Genomic DNA, 22,719 nt, shown 5'->3' with positions numbered 1-22,719 from the left:
TATCATAAAAATAAGAATTAGAGATTGTGGTGCAAAAAATAACAAGTAGGGAAAAACAACAAAGAAATGAAAATTGGCCTGGTCTTTAAGGCCAAAATAAGCTGCAGAGGCAAAAAGTTAACGGTGATTGATGATGGCAACAGGTACTATAGTAGCTATTCTCTGGGGTCAGACCAGGCAGGCTTTCCTACACTCCCCTCAGTCAGTAAGCCTTGACTGCCTATGAGTCTGCTGTCACTGGTTGTTCTTTCTTAGACCATGTTTGGTAGGTACTAACCATAAATCCTACTATTTAGTCTCACTCTTGTCAATGTAGCCTACACATACGGAAAACATTCCTAGCCCATTAAGAACCATCAGCGGCCATAAAAGATTTCTAATGTGGAATATTTAGGTAGTATCTTTTGCCGTGTCACAGTGTACAAGACAAGTGATCTGTCAAGATGCACTGACCTTGTGTGTGCCACATGCAAAGCAAATGGTAATACATGGATCACTGGCCACCAGTGCAATTCAAAAAAACAGCACGCACCAGCGAACACATATAGAAAACTTTTTGAAGGATTCAAATATCTAATGGTTTTGTTGGAAGATATATGAACAGGGAAAAAGTGTTGTTGTTTTTTTAACTTTACCAACAGCAAGCACAGTCAGCATAGTTTTGAACTAAAAGTGAAGAGTAGGAATGATCATAAATAGATAATTATATTTACATTCCAAAAAAACATTTTTTTTAGCTCTTTACCAATGACCCAATCTGATCAGGAATAGAAATTTCTAGAAAGAGCGCGTGGTACAGAATACTTAAAACAAAAGAGCGATTTAAAAGGCAAAACAGTTCTCTTTTAAATATCTTTCCACCAGAAACCAGCACTGAATAAGTTGCAAAGTATTCCTTAGGGTTTTAAGTGACAGCCCTGAATATCATGCCGAACGGAGACTAAACTGTGCCTCATTAATTGTTCTCAGTGAGTAAAAATAAAGCTTACCTCCCTCTGGACCAATTTCTGCTTATCAGCTTGTTTGACTTTCGGGCTATTTGCCAGTAGATGGCGCAGTTTTACATAGCTTTTCCATAACTTCTGGTACCTGCAGAAAGGTGAATAAATGGTCAAAAAAAAGAGAATCTAAAAATCTAAAACACTTTTTCACCAGGAAAACACAGCAATGGTGTAAGGCATTTTCTACTGCATACAGCAATGATGGCCATTGACTTGATAATGGAGGAGCTTTCAAGATGTTTTTCATCTTACGTCACTATTCTCCACTGCTGACCCAGCTCGTCCCACTTAGTAGTAAAATGAAACATTTCAAAGAGTAACGACTGTCACTGATTCAACGTTTCGAAAAGTGCTGTCCATTTGAATCTAAGTAAAATGTGTTCCGTACACCTGGAACTTTATTATTCCTATCAAAGTAAATGACACCCTGTCGTAGTCTCACTTCCCCAAGAGACAAGCTATTTCTCTCTATGCTCTTTTCTAAAGTTTCAGCAAACATTATGTGGATTGAACACCTTTTAGCACAAAGTAAAAATGGAGATAAATAACCAGTGTCTCGTCGCTGAAGTCATTCTGCAGGGCTCGCTCTATAAATGTTTATGGGCAAAATAGGAGCTTCATTTGGAAAGAGAAAATTCTTTTACTGTTCTGAAGTGTAGCCAAAGAGCAGATTCTCCAAACTCATAAATTCACTTGCTAATATGGTTTTCTATTCTGTAGTTTTGGGAGTTATCATGGCCATTCTAGCTTTTCAAAAGCCTTTACTAAAGGCAGTCCGCTGAAATGAAAGGACACAGCACACTGTGTGCTCCTGGCCCTACTTTAAGAGACTGGTGAGGAGGGTGTTAGCACACAGTAGCTAAGAATGCCCCCTTCTTTGTTACTGCTAATTTAGAGACAAAGTAAGGGGCTGGTTTAGTGATCTAAAGCAGATAGCTAGCCGGGAGCTAAACTCAGTTGTGATGGAGAAGGCACCTGGCTTAGTTACTGATCTAAAGCAGACAGACAGCTTCCTTCACTATCTCTGAATCAGTCATGGTAGCTCAATAGTTAAGCAAGCCCCCTGCACTAAGACCACCACCAATTGTTCAAACAAGAGACAAAAGCATTCAGGGTCTTGTCATGTCCCTTTGCTTCTGCTCATCTTTCCTTTAAAAAGTGGCAAATTGTATAGCCTACTGTCAGTGTGTGTGCCCTTACTGGTGGCTGACAGCACTGGAGCCATGTGGGTATTGAGCAGTTGGAAACACAAAAAGGGCTGCTGTACTGCAGAAAAACAGTTAACTGTTTTGATCTTTTTTTTATATTGTAAGGGTGCGTTCACACCTACAGGATCTGCAGCAGATTTGATGCTGTGTTCAGTTATTTAAATGAAATCTGCTGCAGATCCTGTAGGTGCGAACGCACCATAAGTCAATTGAAAATGGACCCTAATGGATGGCACACAATTGCATCTGTTTTTACCATCCTGTTCATACCATTATCTTGTTTTTACCATAAAATTGATAAGTTAAAAGGACAGCTAAAACGAAGTGTGAACCTAGCCTTAGTGTAATAAGTTCTAATCATATATATATGTATTACCTCAAGCCAACCCATATATGATTTGTGGGATACCTGGTGTAAGATTTTGCAATTCAAGCCCTCAATGCAGTAAAATTCTAGGTGCATTGCTGGGAAACATGAATATGCAAAAGAAGAACCCATGGAGCCTCATTTAAGTGTCTCAAACACAGGACTAGTAGAGAAACCACCTTATTAAGTGGCCCTATAAGTCAATGTAAGGCCAATTATCCATTCACAGACAGCTGTTTCGGGGTGTTGCCCCTCATCAGTGTGGAGCAGGACTCTGGCTAGGTGGGAGTAATGCCTAGTAGAGCATTAAGAGAAACAGATTGCTGATCAAAGGGAGACCAGCCAAAGATAACACCGCCGGCTGCTGGTTAAAGCGCTCACCATATTAAGTGGCCCTATAAGTCAATGTAATGCCAAGCGAAAACCAAGGTCAGATATCCATCCACAGACAGCTGTTTCGGGGTGTTGCCCCTCATCACTGGCCGGGTCCTTCCCGGAGGGATATCTGGCTAGTCCTGTGTTTTGAGACTCTTACATGAGGCTCCACGGGTTCTTCTTTTGCATATTCATGTTTCCCATGAAGCAATGCACCTAGCATTTCACACTGCATTGAGCGCTTTAACCAGCAGCTGGTGGTGTTATCTTTGGCTGGTCTCCCTGAGATTAGCAATCTGTTTCTCTTATAAAGGGTCCATGGCATGCATCTATCTATCTATCTATCTATCTATCTATCTATCTATCTATATGTATTACATATCAGCAGCACTCCAGTTCCAGTAGTGCACAATTCCTTGTGATGCCAGCAAATCCAGTCCCGAACACGGACCAATTATATAAAAAACGGGTATTTTGTAGGACTCAAACTTCCGAAACGCAAAGTGTTTATTCCATCAAACATGTAAAAAAGATTACAACAATGTGCAGCACAACAAAAATGTCACAATGTAACATTTTGGCGAATCAATCACCATCTTCAAGCAATTCTTTTTTTAAAATTATATTTATCTATCTTGTGCCTGGGGCCCTATATTGCCAGCCGGGCTAACATAGATGCACTGTTTGTCTATCTATGAGTGTGTAAAATATGTACATAGACATATCTTCTGTTCTGCTTAGGAGTACTGGTAAAGTGTAGGAACGTGGACCATATGTTTGCAGTTCTGTTCAGAAGGGTTGATAACAGTTTATAGCAGTGTATAGGAATTCATAGGAATTCAAGGAATTTATATTTCAGGGTGGCTCACTGTAGTATCGCTAGATCATGCTTGGAGCCCTCTAAAGTTGGTCTGTGAAATATTAAAAATTGTATTCTGAAGTGTACAGCTGCTGGAATGTTCTCTAAAGTACTATTCTGGGGGAGGGGTGACATATTCCAGTATCCAGTTGAACCATTGCAGCTACACAGCCATGAAATCGGTATGTGTAAACCTGTACAATAACACTCACATACTTACCAGGATAATAACTAGGCTGTCTAGGTTAAGTAGTGAGAATGAAAAGCCTAAACTGACAGTGTTATACAAGCCAGAGTCAACTATAAGCAATTAAACTAATCCTTATCAGTATTGAGAAACACTAACATTGCTAAAAGCATCTGAGATGAGTAATCACCACTTAAAAAGCATATATATTCCGTGCCTGGAATCCTTCTTGCCAGGGGTGCACACCTACCAAGGGATGCCATTTGTCTTTATTTTGCTGAATAACAGTCTCTATACATCCTTGGACTGTAACCTGGGTCCTCTATCTTGCAGCAAGCATCCCCTGCTGGTAACTAGCCATGGATAATTAGGCTCTTGTCTCTCAAAGTTTTCAATAAACAATTAGCTCAAGAACATGAATCTTCATTAAACACGTTATTGAAACCAAGACAGTGACAAATACAAGTAAACAGGAGTTCAATGTATGTAATCAGTATAAATTGCAATGTTTTCTTTGCGTTCTAGATCATGAGCTGCAGAAAAAAAGGGCTTCACTGTGGTGGGGAGGGGGCTGGGGGACAATATGCAAACATTGAGGAAGCAAGGACATAAGTCTGGACAGAAAAACAAAGCAATTTGTGGAAATTCTATAGAATTATTGGACTCTGTTTTTCACATATTGGATTTTCTATTACTGTGCAGTACAATGCCTAAAATATATTCAATTACATTTAGGAAATGACCCACCTCTCTTAACACTGACCTCCGCATTCTCATTACTAAAATATTTAATGGCTCCTAATAAGCAGTCGCTGTTGTGCCTGCATGTCATTTGAGAAAAAACTGGAAAGCTCAACAGCATTTTTCTGAATAGAAGGATTAAAGAATAGTATACAAAAGATTATATATTCACGCACACAAAACACTACAGATTATTTAAAAAAAAAAAAAATCTGTTTAAGACTAAGTTCACACAACATATATTTTCAATTCATAAATTTAAAATATATATTGCATTGATGTCTATGGAATCCCGACCGGAGTGCATACACCGGCATTCCTTGCGGCCGCACGAAAATTTGACATGTCAATTTTGTGCAGCTGCACAAAACAGAGTGCAGACAATATAAAGTGCGGCTCCGGACACACTTTACATTGTGTGCTATGGGTAGTGAAATGTGGGCACACTGCACCGTGTTACAGTACAGCCCGGTCCTGTGAGCAGCGTGGTAAACTCTGCTAATACCGCGGTCCCCACCATCTCTCTCCGGCCGCACACAGTCATTTACTGCAGCGGGAGAGAGACAGCGGGGAGATACGCCGGACACAGGAAGGGATGGTTCTCCTTTTTCAGTTCGGGCAGCCGGTGGAGTTTGGAGGTCTTTAGGGTGGGGGGGGGGGGATGGTTTTCAATGGGGGCTCCACAAGTGCCAACAGCCCCGTCCTATGTGCCGTGGACGGGACTGCTGGCACTTGTGATGCAGATGTGGCGACCAGGATGGGGGAAGTTTTTAGGGTCCTGGGGGGGGGGGGTGCTGGGTGGTTAACACTACGGGGCTCCTGTCAGGTTGGGGGGGGGGCACATGAAGTTTGTGAATAAAGTACAGGAAAGCAATACCAGGGCTGTGGAGTCAGAGTCGTGGAGTTGGAGCTAGCTTTGGCTGAAAAAAATGTACCGACTCCAGCTTTAAAAAAAATCTTTAAAAAATGTAGAATTGAATTTTGATATGAATTTTACAAGTTTTGCTCATGAATATATATTATGAGCAACATTCTAATAGGACACTGTCCCTATTACATAAGGGGGGTCAGGGAATATATCAGTAATAGTACACTGGCCTTATTAGATAAGGGTGGTCGGGGAATATATCAGTAATAGGACACTGGCCCTATTACATAAGGGTGGTCGGGGAAAAGTTGTCGGTCACTATTTGGCAGATTGTTTCTGAGCTGGAAGAGTCCATTGTGTGGGGGGAGATCTGTGCTGTTCTCTTACTGAATGGTGGATGACTGTATATGAGCAGCAGTGTAATATGAAGATATCCTGTGTAATATAGAGGAGGAAGAGAAGACATAAGTAGTGTAGCAGTAACCTCTGTCCTCAGTGTGGTGTTTTCTCTCTGGGAGAAGATTGTGTGTTTTTCTTCAGTGTTCTATGGCTATATACAAAAAAGGTTCACAGTAGAGGGACTGAATCACCTTCAATATCAATATGGCACAGCCCTAAACTGTAGCCCTAGGTGTCACCCTACCATATACACAGAAAAAACCCACCACAAGGATGAATACACGATAAAATGATGGGCATAAGTTCTGAATCATTACAGAAAATACTTTATTTACCATGATTGTGTTAATAACATGATAAGAACAATATAAAAAACACTCAAAAAAATATTTAAAAACAACCAAATCTTAGTACAATTCCATATATTGCTGAAAAACAACATAGAATGAATGGATTAACACATACTGGGTGCCTCACAGGGGATTGTCTAGTAAAATGCCACTATATTTGTTACCATAGATTAAATAAAGTGAACTACTATTAAAGCAATATTGTAAAAAAGACAAACCACAAGCCCTTAATCTTATCAGCACTTACTCATTCTTACTATGAGGGTCACAGCCGTCCCTACGTACGTTTCGCCTCAACCGGGCTTCCTCAGGGAAACGCACGTAGGGACGGCTGTGACCCTCATAGTAAGAATGGGTGAGTGCTGATAAGATTAAGGGCTTGTGGTTTGTCTTTTTTACAATATTGCTTTAATAGTAGTTCACTTTATTTAACCCATGGTAACAAATACAGTGGCACTTTACTAGACAATCCCCTGTGAGGCACCCAGTATGTGTTAATCCATTCATTCTATGTTGTTTGTCAGCAATATATGGAATTGTACTAAGATTTGGTTGTTTTTAAATATTTTTTTAAGTGTTTTTTTATATTGTTCTTATCATGTTTTTAACACAATCATGGTAAATAAAATATTTTCTGTAATGATTCAGAACTTATGGCCATAATTTTATCGTGTATTCATCAGTGTTCTATGGCTGCAGGTGTGTGTGTGTGTGTGTGTGCGCGTGTGCTATGGCTGCAGTAGGCTGCGTGTGTATGCTATGGCTGCAGCAGGCTGTGTGTGTGTGTGCGCGCACTATGGCTGCAGCAGGCTGTGTGTATGTGTGCTATGGCCGCAGCAGGCTGTGTGTGTGTGGTGTGCGCTATGGCTGCAGCAAGCTGTGTGTGCTATGGCTGCATCAGGCTGTGTGTGTATGCTATGGCTGAAGCAGGCTGTGTGTGTGTTATAGCTGCAGCAGGCTGTGTGGGTGTGGGTGTATGCTATGGCTGCAGTAGGCTGTGTGTGTGCGCGTGCTATTGCGTGCCCCCACAGTGACCTTCTATATCACTATGTGTGACCCCTATGTGTGAATATTTAGTTAGAAACATAGAAGACTGTCAGCAGGAAAAGATCACCTGCTCCATCTAGTCTAGTGCTGAGTAGTTCAGGACATGGAGGCTGGAGACTGGCTGCATCCACTGCACACACAGGAGAAGCTTCCTTTGTATGTTTCATAAGTCGCCCCAGGATCATGTAATACATTAGGGAGAAGCTGCTGAGCCAGTGTGATAAAAAAAACTCCCCTGGTACATGACTGGCCATTTATGAAGGAGTCGGAGTCAGAGTAGGTCCTGATAAAATTCAGGAGTCGGAGTTGGAGTCGGAGCTGCGGCTTACCAACTCCACAGCCCTGAGCAATGCAAAGTAATTTCTCCATATACTGCGCCCCCTGCTGGACACTTCAAATGAATTAAACCTCATTTGTGATGTCACAGTTTTTTTAGACAAATTGAAGCCTGCCTGATCTATTAAATTGAGGGAAATAGCACTATATGTGCCTTTCCCATAATTAGTGTTCATTAGCAATTTGTCTAACTTTGCTTATGGTATAACATATTAAAAAATATATTTTAGCCAGAGTTCTCCGTTAAGCTTGGGTCTATTTAGTTTAGAAGCAGAGAAATGAACAATGTGTACAATAATAGAATCTTTAGTGATCGATTAACAATGATTTTATGGTCAGCTTAAAAGAAGCGATCAACGACACACAAATGATTTTTCGATCATTGCCTGGCTACATATGAAACAATTATCATTTAAATTCATAAGATTTAACGATTTTTCACACAACAATTGTCCCGTGTAATAGGGCCCCTACTGTAGAAGCAGTGAGATAAGGAACTCTCTGCCACATGATGTTATCATGGCTGACTCATTAAGTAAGTTCAAGGGAGGCCTGGATGCTTTTGTTGAAAAATATATTACAAGTAGAGATGAGCGAACCGGGTTCGGGTTCGAGTCGATCCGAACGTTCGGTATTTGATTAGCGGGGGCTGCTGAACTTGGATAAAGCTCTAAGGTTGTCTGGAAAACATGGATACAGCCAATGACTATATCCATGTTTTCCACATAGCCTTAGGGCTTTATCCAACTTCAGCAGCCACCACTAATCAAATGCTGAAAGTTCGGGTTAGGATCGACTCGAGCATGCTCGAGGTTCGCTCATCTCTAATTACAAGTAATGGGCACTAGATTTCTGGTGATAGGATGCTGATCCAGGGATTATTCTGATTGCCATTTTGGAGTTGGTAAGGAATTTTCCTTTATGTGATGGAGCAATAGGCATCTTGTACTGAAGGTTGAAATAAGAAAGTTTGCAATATACATTTATATTTATTTATTTATTTTTTGCTCTAATGGAACACCCCTTTTCCCCCCTCTCAAAACAGTCTAGACACAGGAAGTCCCTTGTTTCCCAGGTCACCTGAGCTCTCACAGAGAAGGCAGTCATGTGATTGATGGACACATTGAGTTGTGACACTGTACTGGCTGGGACTTCATGTGTTTAGTCGCTTTTTGCAATCAGGAAAAGACTAAAAATCTGCCTTCAGGAGACTGGGCCTGGATTTCTAGGAAGTATAGCTCTTTTAATTGAACATATATTGCAAACTTGCTATAGATCTCATCTACTGTTGATTTAGACTTTGAAAGTTATAATGACAGGTACACATTAATGGATTCTTGTGTTTTTTCAACCTTATTAACCATGCTACTAAGTTTAATAGAAGAAAAATTTATACATACCGTTGTGGGTCCCTTGCAGCTACCATTGCGAACAAGCCCAGTCCCACAGCACAGCAATTTTAGGGTCGGCAAATCAAATTGCCTACTCAGCCAATTCTGACCTTGGAAGTGCTACACAGTAATACTTGGAAGAGGCGGGGGGCTGTAAAAACAGCGGTGGCAGGGGAGAGGGGGGGGCGAGGTATGTACATGTTTGGAAGGAGAAGAAGGGCTGTCTGTCACTTGCTTCACAGCCAGAAATACTGTGTTCTCTGGTAGGTAATGAGCGCTTCCATAGGGCATTGGCTCTCTCACATTCCCACTGAGGGTCGGCATAGAGGTTAGGGGGTTGCACAATGTGTTGATGGCATGGATGTTTTCACTGGGACACACCATGATACTGTGTCTGGCTGGTGGTAGTGTCTTCAGATATGGTGTGAAGTAATGTAAACCACACAAAGGGAGATGAGGAGGTGGTGACACAGCAAGGACTTTTACTTAACTGTTTAGGCTGGTTTAGATACAGTTTCTTAGCCTCTCAATCCTGGTGGAGTTGAATGGGTTACCCACATGGAGAGGTTTTGGCTGCAACAGAAAGTGCATCACTAGAAGGAAGTGCATCAATAGTCCTGTAGTCAGTGCCATGAGAGGTCTTAGATACATCCTTTGCACAGAGGGTTTTCCCCCCTAACACATGTTTTCACACTCCATTTTTGGATAAAAATTTGAAGTTCAGCTGGGGAAGCAGAAAGTCTCTAGGCCGGCCCAGAAGTCAACATACGGGATACGGGTCCTAGATTAATGCTCAGAAGCACTTGAACAACTTCTTTCCTCAGATACAAACAAAAATAAAGCAACAAAGCTAAGAACCCTAAAAACGCAAGACAGTTATGGTGCAAATATCGTTCAAATTTAAACGATAATCATTTCATGTGAATGCAGGCAACATTCGAAAAATTGTTTGTGGGTCGTTGATCGCATCTTTTGGAGCTAAACCTAAAATCATTGTTAATCGTTCGCTAATCGCTGAGTGTAATTACACATTGTTGGTTCATTTGCTGTGATCAGATGGGGTAAATGATCATAGTAATGAACGCAACTAACTACTATCGATCTGTGTGATATGGTGAACTATTTCAGGTAGCTCCCATTTGCAATTGTTTATTGTTAATCATTAAAATTCACTTCCTCTAATAGGACCCTAAGTTATCTCAGTAACTGAAAAGCAACACTCCAAGCCTGTCTTCTCAGGCCATCGTAGATGTCCTGTTTTACAAAACAATATTTTACAAGAAAACAGGACACAGGAAACACATATTAAAGGTCATGATTGTGTAATGTGCCCTATTAGCCTAGAATGCTCTAACCTGCTGATGGTTTTCCTGCAATGGTGCTGCATGTAGACTCCACCTATACACATACAATAAGACTCCTCCACATTGTCTCTTTATAGACTATGTAATCAGCACAACATATCTTATATTAGAAGTGCACACACCTTCCCAACCATCTCAGTTTCCAACTACTGAATTTGTTATGTTAAGAGAGATTGGCTGCAGTGACGTTTATAGATCATTAACCATAAAGTCACAATGCACTGTCTTACTTTAACACATATTCTGCATAATATGTCTCCTCTTCAGGATATAGTTCTGTTGATTGTTACGCCAAACCACAAAAGCCACATAACACTATATCTAAATAAAACACAAGATGGATATAATCTCACTTAATACTCCAGCCAAAGTGGTTCTTCTGGGAGGCACTTAAAAGCATGATTTCATGAAGATTTACTGTGCTTACAAAAATCTAAAGTGATTATCCACATTGATCAGTTTGTACATGTGCACTCACCAACATCCTTTGTGAGAAGTAAATCAATGTTTTTTTGTGATAGTTTTATTAATCTTAGGTGAGAAAACCCATTTACCTCCTGCATCCAACCCATTTCCTCTCGAGTACAGTACTAGAGATGAGCGAACTGTTCAGACTTTTGGTCCGAAAGCAGTTTGCTCGATCGTGATGCCTGCGATCCCGGGTGCATAGTTGCGATCCTGCGATCCCGGGTGCATAGTTGCGATCCTGACGATCCTGGGAATATGTGGCCAGGATATTCCAGGGAAGTCCGAAAAGTTCACTCATTTCTAAACAGTACATGCATCAGTACTAATCATGGGAGTTCCGTTTTTTTTTTTTTTACTTTATAAATAAAAATAATAAATACATAAATAATTGGCTTGCAATTTTTCGGATCTTCTTAAAGAGGTTATCTGGTAAGGGAAAAGTTCTTATATACTGTTGCAAGTATCTAAAAAACAATAAAAAAAGCTATGGTTTCCATTCCGCACTCCAGATCAATCAACACCCCCTCCCCCCAGTGTCCTATGGGACTTCAGGTCCACTGATGAATAATCCTGCCTCCACTTCCAAGAAGGACTTGTCTCAGCGGTCACAGCATGCTCAATCAATCACTAAGACGGGACAGTGCCGTGGCCAGTGACTGGCTAAGAAGGCTGTCACCACCGAGACAAATCCATCTGGGAAGTGGAGGCAGGATCATTAAGTAGGGACTGACACAGACCATGACACACAAACATACAAGGCCTTCCACAACCTTCTCTCCCCCCCCCCCCTACACACACACCCTCTTACATCTCTGGCCTGATATCCCGCTACCGTCCCTCACACAACATCCGCTCCTCCAACAACCTCCTTTTGTGCTCCTTCCTTGTTTGGACCTCACACGACCGCCTCCAAGATTTTGCCCGAGCCTCCCCTATACTCTGGAACTCTCTACCCCAACACATCCTGTTCTTATCCTCCATCAAAACCTTTAAAAGTAACCTGAAAACTCAACACAAACTAGACTACAACCTACATGTTCAAAGATCAAAATATGAACGATTTCTCGCTCGTCGCTTGATCGTTCACTGCGTTTACACGTACAATTATAGTTCAAATTCGATAGTTATCGTGCTAATTCACACAGTTATCGTTCCGTGTAAACGCAGCAATACTTTGTCAAATAATACACTTAAATATGCTTTAACCCCTTAAGGACGGGGCCCATTTTCGTTTTTGCGTTTTCGGTTTTTCCTCCTTGTGTTTAAAAGGCCATAGCACTTGCATTTTTCCACCTAGAAACCCATATGAGCCCTTAATTTTTGTGTGACTAATTGTACTTTGCAATGACAGGCTGAATTTTTGCATTTGGTACACTACGAAACCAGAAAAAAATTCAAAGTGTGGTGAAATTGAACAAAAAACAACGCATTTCTTTTATTTGGGGGAACTGTGTTTTTACGCCATTCGCCCTGGGGTAAAACTGACTTGTTATGCATGTTCCACAAGTCGTTACGATTAAAACGATATATAACATGTATAACTTATATTGTATCTGATGGCCTATAAAAAATTAAAACCATTGTTAACAAATATACGTTCCTTGAAATCGCTCCATTCCCAGGCCTATAACGCTTTTATTCTTGGGTCTATGGGGCTATGTGAGGTGTCATTTTTTGCGCCATGATGTGTTCTTTCTATCGGTACCTTGATTGCGCATATACAACTTTTTTTGATTTTTTCTGGATTTGATGCGACCAAAAATGCACAATTTTGCACTTTGGGATTTTTTTGCGCTGACGCCGTTTACCGTGCGAGATCAGGAATGTGATTAATAGTTCGGGCGATTACGCATGCGGCGATACCAAACATGTTTATTTATTCATTTATTTGTTTACTTTTATTTAAAACCTGGGAAAAGGGGGGTGATTCTGACTTTTATTAGGGGAGGGGGCTTTTTACTATAAACAACACTTTTTTTTTTACACATATACTAGTATATATACTTTGATCTCTCATTGAGATCATATCTATGCTGCAGAGATCAATGAGATAGGCACTCGGCTGCTGCAGCTGGAAGTAAACGAGTGCCGAGCCGCGGACGGCGCCATCTTGGACGAGTCCCCGGCCGGCATCAGTAACGGAGATCGCTCCTCCACTAGACCCCAGGGAAAGGTTCCCTCAGGTAATCGGAGGCAGCTGTCAACTTTGACAGCTGCCTCCGATTAGCTAATTAGCGGGCACGGCGATCAGACCATGCCCGCTAGTAGTGTAGGTCCCATCGGCGATCTGTTAACTGAGCCTGCACAGGCAGGCTCAATGAGCAAATCGCCTATCACACTGATCAATGCTGTGCCTATGGCATAGCAATGATCAGTGTGTGTAATCACACACTGATCACAGTGTATGTAAAAGTCCCCCAAAGGGACTTCAAATGTGTAAAAAAAAAAAAAAAAAAAAAAAAGAAGTAAAAATCACTATTACACTACCCCAAAGTCCCTCCCCCAATAAAAGTTTAAATCACCCCCCTTTCCTATTATACAATTAAAACATATAAAAATAAATAAACATATAATATACCGTAGCGTGCGTAATTGTTCGATCTATTAAAATATAACAAGCGTCATTGCGAACAGTGAACACGAAAAGAGGGGGAAAAGTGCGCGGATTACCGATTTTATGTTACATTATATAAAAAAAAAATAATAAAAAAAGTGATCAAAACATCCGCTCTTTACAAATATGGTATTCATAAAAACTAGAGATCATGGCGGAAAAAGTGACACCCCATATATCCCCGTAGGTGAAAAAATAAAACTGTTATAAGCGTCACAAATAGGGCAACTTTATTAATAATTGATTGCCAAAAAAAAGGATTTCATAAAAAAAATATATATATAACATTAGAGAATCTGTGTAACCTACATATGATGGTGTTCAGACTGACCTATAGAGTAATAGTATAATGTCGCTTTTACCATATAGTGCATTATGTAGACACAGGAACCCCCCAAACGTTACCATATTGCATTCTTTTTTACGATTTCACCAATTTATATCTTCATAAATAATATTTTTAGAATTTCATCATACATGTTATGGTAAAATGAATGACGCCATTACAAAGTACAACTATTCCTGTAACAAACAAGCACTTACATGGCCCTGTAGATAGAAAACTAAAAGTGCTAGAGCTCTTAGAGGGGAGGAGGGAAAAACAAAAACACTAAGATCAAAATTTGCACGATCCACTGGGTCATTTTGGGCCTGGTCCTCAAAGGGTTGAAAAATAAAAAATGACAATAGAAACAGATAAAAAAAAAAAATCAACATGCAGTAACAGAGTATCTTCTCAGATACATGTAAAATATAAAAATCTAGGCAATATATTTACTTCGAGGCTTGAAAGCAGAGCTCTGGTTACTTCAGGCAGTAAAGCCTACTTTTATAACAAATTGTTGTGGTAAATCAAATCCACTGTACAGGTTTCTGCCAGTATTATGTCTGGAATCTTCACCAGTAATACTTCACTGTTTCTATTTCATGCTCAACATACATTTATTCATAGCCAAGATTTTTATTGCATTCATGTATTCATATTAAATGCCTACATGATAAAAGCCCATAATGATGACACAACATATAACAAGCAATGTGTTAGACACCCAGAACTTACTGTGGGTCTCCGGCATAGCTGAGCTGGGCAGGTCGTATACCAAAATGGACAATAATTGGAAATGTAATTACTTCTGGGTTAAACTGCTCCCGGTCAAGCTGATCAATTCGAACTGAGCTTGGTTTCTGTAAATTCAAATAATAATGAAGCAGTTAACTATAGCAGGAAAAATCCTAACTATACTGGTGTTCACATATCATTCATATAGAACTGCAGGGGGTGTTGGCCTGTCAAAACAGCTCTTTAGCTGGCGTAAAAGAGCCCTAGGAAGTCGTTCTGGAGATTTCACAGCTCCTTCTTCAATGTCAGCTGGAATACAATGGCGGTGTAGAAACGTCAATGTTGTCCTGGGGGATAGGAGTAAGGACCAAACTATAGGGCTGTTTAGAGGGATTTTTTCAGAGAAAATATGAATAGCTGCATAGATAAGTATTACATTCATGTGCACTTATGGCATACAAAAGGACACTTGCTAATAACTATTTTCATGTAAAGTAGTACAGCTAAGGAAAGTCTGTTAGAAAAAGGGAAAAAATAAATCACTATACATTATACCAAACTTATAAGATTTACTAAACCATTCACAAAAGTTTTTTTAAACGCATGGATCAGTCTGTGCAAATGTATTTTTTTTTCATCCCAGGCATCATTGCCCTTGACAAATTTTACTTCTATGTTTTTAAGGATCAGAGAACCAATTTCAAATGTTTGCATCTTTTTATCTTGCAAAGCTGTCATTTTATTAATTAATTCAACATTTTTCCCTCTATTTTAGTCTAAAAACCCTACTATAAAGGAGCGATAATCCACTGAATCGGCCCAATGTGGGCGATTATCACTCTGTGTAATAGAGACAATGATCAGCCGATGCAATCATCAGCTGACCATTTCTTTAGGCTCCGATCTAAAATCAATGGCCCAGACCGCGCATAGCTACGTATAATAGTGATGCGCGGCTGACGATTGCCCAAACAGTTAATACTTCACCTTTCCATGCTCCTGGTCTTCTCCTGCACTCTCTATGCATCCCGCCACCTCGCACTGCAGCTTCAGAGTGGCCTGAGCGGACAGGCCTCTCAGCCACCACTGCTACGGGACAAGCCGCTCTGAAGCCACAGCACACTGTGCCAGGACGCAGGTCTGTTTGGGCAATCTGTCAACATTTAAAGGAGTTACCCAGGAATAAAACAAAACACAGATCATAATGCATTAGCATACAGGAGTAAATTAACATATCATCAACTTAAAATAATGACATTAAATAGTAATCTCTATAAAAATAAATAAATAATACAAAACAAAACAAAAAAAACCCAAATAATTACAAAAACAATCCATACTTTAGAATAAAATTAATTTCTTGTGCATATATTACATAAATAACCATTGGTTATTTAGTATCCACATGAGTGTAATAGCCTGAAGAATTATGTTTACAGGTAAAAAAAGGGCTGAAAAAAAAAACATCTGTTGCACATAACAAGGCCCCAAGTCATTAAATAAAAATAAATGTTAAAGCTGCTGAATAACAAAAAAGCAAAAGAGAAAAAAAGTGTAGGTGGTTATTAAATTTGGACCAGTCATCACACGTCCAAGTCCTGTTACATTAAAAATCTTCAGCCAACTGCAAATGAGCGCTGATCAGCGAGATTGGCACTTGTTTGCAATGCATTTACACTGTTCAATTGCACATTGCTATCGGCTGCACATGCTCTGTTTACAGAGGAAGACGTGTGGCCGATAAACTAGGATTTAAAGGGCTGCTCAAAAGATGCGATCAGCCGGTGACTGCTGACACTTTTACAAGGGCTGATTTTTGGCCGAATAAGCATTTCTAACGTTGCTGAAAATCAGCATGTATAAAGCCCTTATTATATCAAAACAAGCACATAGCCAGATTGTAAATGTGAATAGGATTCCATGCATACATTTATCTTTGTTATGGTCTCCTTTAGTGCTGGGATCAAGGCCTATTTAATGATATTCTTATAATACACAACAGCCCAGACAGGGTTCACTGGCTGAAAGAGCCCAGCTTAGTACAACTTCACTGGTCCAAAACCTCTCTTATCTTCTAAATTCCTTTTCCTGCCTGACTGACAACCACTAGGACTAGGCTTTCATGGCTATACTGCCTTTGGCTTAACATCTAGCACAGCCCTTGTTTACTAATGCTGCTACGATTGCAAATAAAGCTTTACTTCCACAACGGCTTCAAATCTTGCTCTACACTTGTGCACCCCGCAGCGGAAGAGGAGGTGTCTTTGAAGGAAGTTTTGAATCCAGCAGAGAAGTAAAGGTCCCCACTGCCGAATCCCGCCTGCCATAGTGTCTCTATGGGATGGCTTGCGTGTCTCCGCTTCCGTCGCTCTCCGCTCAAAGAATTGACATATCGGTCCTTAACAAAATTTACACTAAAAGAGAAGCCATTCTGCTAGATCAACAAGATGAGCAATTACCATTTCTGGGTTGGTTACAATCATCCCTTTACATTCTTCCGCATATTTCTGCCATTCAAGCTCCTCCCACTGAAGCATGTTTGCAATCTCTTCTTCTGGCACTAAAGCCTTGTTACTTCTTAGCAAGTACAGTAGGACTTGGTGCATGGAGAGGACTTCTTTACCTCCATCTGCAATAAACAAAACATTTATTATCGTGTGTGTGTGTGCGTGTGTGTATGTGTGTAAGTGTGTAAGGGTGTGTGGTCAGACACAGACATCATCTTTATCAGGTAAAATCTGATCTCCAGAACATTCTACCATTTATTTCAATGGATCTGTTTTTCCCCAATCCTCTCCTCGGCTGTCATATCTGTGACTGTGATTCTTTGGATCTGCACAGTCATGTCTCTATAGCTCTGGCTGAGGCTTATTCCATCACCTGTGCATTGCTGGAGAGACACAGCTCTAATGATGTCACCTGTGTGTGTAGTGTGGAGATTCTACCATTTAATTCAATGGGGCAGTCTTCCACAACTGGTTTCTAAACAAATAAATATTCTGAAAAAGCCTTCCCCTCCCCCTTGCTCCAATTAAGGGATATTGTGGGCAGTGCACCCAAATCATTATATGATAGTTTCTCAGTTTCTCTGTTTTATGGAAGGATTTACGGAGGTCCACCTTACCTCTCACCCAACTCTATGATGGAGACTGCCCTCTTTCCATATGTAACCTCTCAACTGTTAAAGATTTACCATCCACATTTATTACATTACTTTCATATATCCGTTCTTCTCTCCTCGACATAGGTAAACATTCAAATTTACAAAGACCAATCACATTGTTTGAAGAATGCCTAACTAAAACTTCCTATACTATTATAAAAGGAGAGAGATCCAGGCAGGTCATTTACTGAAGGGGAGACATGTACCATCCTCCTAATCCAATACTGGTCCTCTACAGGTGTGAAAATACAGGAAAACACTTATGCTAAGTTTAGACAAGGCAATTATTGGCCCGATTGAACGATTAACGATTTAGAAGTAACGTGTTTTTTTTTTATAACAATCAGCGTTTAGACGGTATGATATATTGTACGGAAAAATCATTTTGCGATCAATTTGCGATTGCGCGCCCGCAGCCCGGCCCGCCCCCCCCCCCCCCCCGCTCAACCGCAGCCCCCTGCGCCCAGCTCCCCCCCCCCCCCCCCCGCACCCAAGAGCATACGTTAACTGCTCCGCGCAGCAGGTCTTCCGACATCCCCGGCTCCCCTCTTCAGCGCATTGATTGGCTGAAGAGATGAGCCAGGAATTTCAAACGGCTCCTCTTCAGCCAATCAGTACTCCTCTTCAGCACTGATTGGCTGAAGGGGAGCCGTTTGAAATTCCCGGCTCCCCTCTTCAGCCAATCAATGCATGGCAGCACTGATTGGCTGAAGGGGTGCGGTTTGAAATTCCCGGCTCCCCTCTTCAGCCAATCAGTGCTGCCGTGCATTGATTGGCTGAAGAGGGGAGCCGGGAATTTCAAACCGCTCCCCTTCAGTAGTAGTACAAAACACCTGGTATTACCTCTCTATATAATCTGCTAAATATATCCACCTGCTGCAAAAGAACACACAGATCCTTTCTACACATGCGGTGGATCTGTCCAATACTACACGCCTGGTGGTGTGCTATTCAATAAGCAAAACATATGTTAAACCATCTCCAGACACTGCACTATTATCTATATTCCCTATAGAGTTGAAGGGACCACTAATTATTCTGCTTTCTGTAGCATTAAATATCTGACAGTAATGACACCTTTGTTCACTTAATAACCTGTTTTGTGTTGTACCTGTTTCACTGTTATCACTCTGCCCCTTTTCAGACATTTAGGCTTTGATCACACCATGTAAAAACAACATCCGTTCGTTCAACCGAGGCCATTGTTATGAAATACTACTGTTATTTGCACAACAATGGCCATGGTTATGAAATACGACCATTGTTTTTACATAGTGTGAACATAGCCTAAACTGTGTCTTGTTATTTGGGTACGTGAAGTAACATATCACATTTTTTATTGCAGCAATTCCCATATTTTTTCAGTTTTTTTTGCACTCTGTACTAGTGTCTGCTTTACTATGTTTTGTACCATAGCCTGTATTGTTATTCTTGAAAAACTTTTATTAAAAAAAAATAAATTAATAAATAAATTGGGAGAAATTATGGCTGAAAAACCTATAACACAAAGCTTAAAAACAATCAATCAATGCATAAAGCAGCTTAATAAAAATTCTGTGCTCATATGCATTTCCATATTTCATTGTACTCATGTCACTCCTGTTCTTTCCCTTCTAAAGAACAATATGTAAAAATATACTATTCAGCAGCTTCTAATTTTTATTGCCAATCAGAGATGGTGTATTACAAAGGTGACGCCCAAGTGCTCAAGTGGGTTGTCACTCAGCATTGCAGAGACCCCACAAGGCATATAAATGCGGATTGTTTTTCATTGCTTTGGTGTAAACAAAGAACAGGGTTAGCAGAAAGTCACCATGCACCAGAAACAACTCTTACACTATCCTTGAACTAATGCAAGCCATCACTGTAGAATTTACAACATCCCTTTTAAACAGGAGAAACTATATATTTCTATGTGTTTCTTTAATGTACTTTGATGGCCAGGATTATCACCTTGTACCGGTCATGTACACAGATGGGGCATATGTGTTGGACACTCTGGTCTTCACTGCAAAAGTGACTGTAAAGGAGTACTGCACTTACACTCACTTACCACCATAGAATAAAAAGGAGCACCCCACAAATCAGTATAGTTGTCACGTATACACTGCCCTGGCAAGTCACATATGTACAACTTTAAAAGGTTAATCTATCTCCACTCATTCAATCCTGTGCGAAATGCTAAGGTTGCTAAGGGCATACATCCCACCCCAGATATAGAGACTGCCACCACTTACTGTATACAGGCAAAACATAGATACCAAACCAAACAAACCAAACAAGACCAAACATAGATACAAAGGATCAAAAATTAAAGCTCAACGTTTAAGGACCCTATTATACCGAGCTGAATTAGGCCGATTTAACAGATCATTGCTCCATGTAATAAAGACAACAATCAGCCAATGACAACGATCAACAATTGGCTGATCGTGTCTTTTGGTCCCGACATAAAATCCTTGGCCGCTGACCAAGCACTGCTAAGTGTAGTGATGGGTGGCAGACGGCTGATGGATGTGTGAAGAAAAAAATAACTATACATACCTCTTCATGCTCCATGATGTCCAGATAGCTTTGGCCCGCTCGGGGCAGTGTCTGAAGGGACAGGCGGCTCGGCCAACCACAGCACTGTCCTGATGATTGGCTGTGCAGCCTGTGACTTTAGACACTGTGGGGGGCGGGCCGAAGCTTACAGAACATAAGGGAACGCAAAGAGGTATGTATAGTTTATTATTTACAAGGCCTGCATGACTATCAAGCTGGGTTCACACTATGTATATTTGAGGCTGTATTTGTGAGGCTGTATAGCAACCAAAACCAGGAGTGGATTGAAAACACAGAAAGGCTCTGTTCACATAATGTTGTAATTGAGTGGATGGCCGTCATTTAATGGCAAATTTTTGCTGTTATTTTAAAACAACGGCTGTTATATTGAAATAATGGCAGTTATTTACTGTTATATGGCGGCCATCCACTCAATTTCAACATTGTGTGAACAGAGCCTTTCTGTGTTTTCAATCCACTCCTGGTTTTGGTTGCTATGAGGACCTGACTTGAGGACCAAATACTGCCTGAAGTATACATAGTGTGAACCCAGCCTCAAGTTGTATATGGGCTCAGTAAGTGGATCTAGCAGATCGCCGCTGACTTACACCAAGTCATCGGGTTGTGTAATATGACCCTAAGGCCTTATTCCCACGTTCAGTGATTTTTGAGGTCCGCTATTTTTACTCTGTGAACCATTAAAAATGGTCTGTAATTGCATCCGTAGTGCTTCTGCAGCTTCAAAAATGTTGAACTGGTGTAAAAAAAATTTTGTCAATTCCTAACTAGTTTGTTTAGATTTGATCACCTTTTTTTTTTACAGACATCACGAATGTGACATCCATGATGTCTGTGAAAAACACAGATCCCATAAATTCCTATTGTCTGATCACAATCCACACTAGGACATGTCCTATTTTTTCACGGAACGGATTGCGAATCTGTGAAAAAGGGGAATGTGTGAATAGCACAAAAGAAATCAATAAGCACTAAGTGGACAACTTTGTGCTAACAAAAACGTACAAAAAAATTAAATAAAAAGGGAGAAATTAACTGAAATACCTAAACACTTAATGGCTACAGGACAATAGGCAAGCAGCTTGGCGAGAAGGCATCAACTGTTGGCGCAATTATCAGAAAATGAAAGAAACACAAAGATGACTGTCCATCTTCTTTAGTCTGGGGCTTTATTTAAGATCTTACCTCAAGGGGTAAGGATGATCCAGAGGAGGCATGGGAGAAGGTCATGTGGTCAGATGAGACCAAAATAGAACTTTTTGGTCTCAACTCCACTTGCAGTGTTTGGAGGAAGAAGAATACAAGGGGATGGAAACATCATACTTTGAGGGGGCTTATCTTTAAAAGGGGACAAGACGACTGCACCGTACTGAAGGGAGGATGGATGGGGATGTATTGTGAGATATTGGCCAACAACCTCCTTCCATTAGTAAGAGCATTGAAGATGGGTCATGGTTGTGACAGGCCGCGGCTCTGTCCTGTCTCAGCTTGTAATTGGCTGAGCGGCATGTCACTTTAGAGATGTTTAAGAAGTGCCAGCAGCGGCTGTGGGAAAAATGGGGAGAAGAGGGAGCGAAGATGGGAGCGTAGAAAGGTGAAATATTGCTTTATTATTTTCTATATATGCAGAAAGGGCTGCACAGACATCACTGTGACAACATGTACAGAATAGCTAGATAGTCTAGAGATTTCACTATATCCTGCACAAGATGCCCTGTTCCAAATGCAGCAAAACATCTTTAAAACATAACCAAGCTTCCTCCATGTTTCACAGTAGATTCAATGTTCTTTTCTTTGTATGCTTCATTTTTGTGTTGGTGACTTGCCAATAATTTCTAGTTTTGCCTCAACTGTCTAAAGGACATTCTCCTAGCTTGGTGACTTGTCAATATGCACCTTGGAGAGTTACATTTTCCTTTCAACAGTGGTTTCCTCCTAAATCATTTTACATAGAAACAGATTGTCAGCAGAAAAAGACCAAAAGACCCATTTAGTTTTTCCTTTTTATCTTAGAATAGATATAGGTTTGTCTCAGGCAGGTTTAGATTAAGTTACTATAGATTTACCAATCACATCTGCTGGAACTTTGTTCTAAGCATCTAGTACTCTTTCAGTAAAGTAATATTTAATAATGGTTCATAACCAGAATGAGAGTAACTTATTTCTTAGACCAGTACCAGCATTAGTACTTCCCCACTATTTAATTTTTGAGCATCTCGGCCAACAGGAGGGGAAAAATTAGTTCCTTCTACATAGAATGATTACCTGGCCTTTCTAGTTGCTCTTTGTTTAAGTATAGTTGGTAAGCTGTTCATTTAGGGCCCTATTCCACCGGACGATTATCGTTCAGATTATCGTT

General features: G+C 40.5%; 1 protein-coding gene across 2 annotated transcripts in view; it reads right to left on the bottom strand.

The window, feature by feature from the left end:
• DROSHA (drosha ribonuclease III) overlaps positions 1 to 22,719 on the bottom strand; it is a 214,898-nt gene that overhangs the window by 111,592 nt on the left and 80,587 nt on the right. For both annotated transcript variants that reach the window (XM_069958135.1, XM_069958134.1), the window contains exons 13-15: positions 17,095 to 17,264; positions 14,636 to 14,760; positions 990 to 1,089 (exon numbers count right to left, since the gene is read on the bottom strand). In XM_069958135.1, the coding sequence (XP_069814236.1) occupies positions 990 to 1,089; positions 14,636 to 14,760; positions 17,095 to 17,264 (395 nt within the window). The remainder of the gene's footprint in view (positions 1 to 989; positions 1,090 to 14,635; positions 14,761 to 17,094; positions 17,265 to 22,719) is intronic.

This window comes from Dendropsophus ebraccatus, chromosome 2, assembly GCF_027789765.1.
Source record: "Dendropsophus ebraccatus isolate aDenEbr1 chromosome 2, aDenEbr1.pat, whole genome shotgun sequence".
Taxonomy (NCBI): domain Eukaryota; kingdom Metazoa; phylum Chordata; class Amphibia; order Anura; family Hylidae; genus Dendropsophus; species Dendropsophus ebraccatus.
This window is presented reverse-complemented; position numbering and strand designations above follow the sequence as displayed.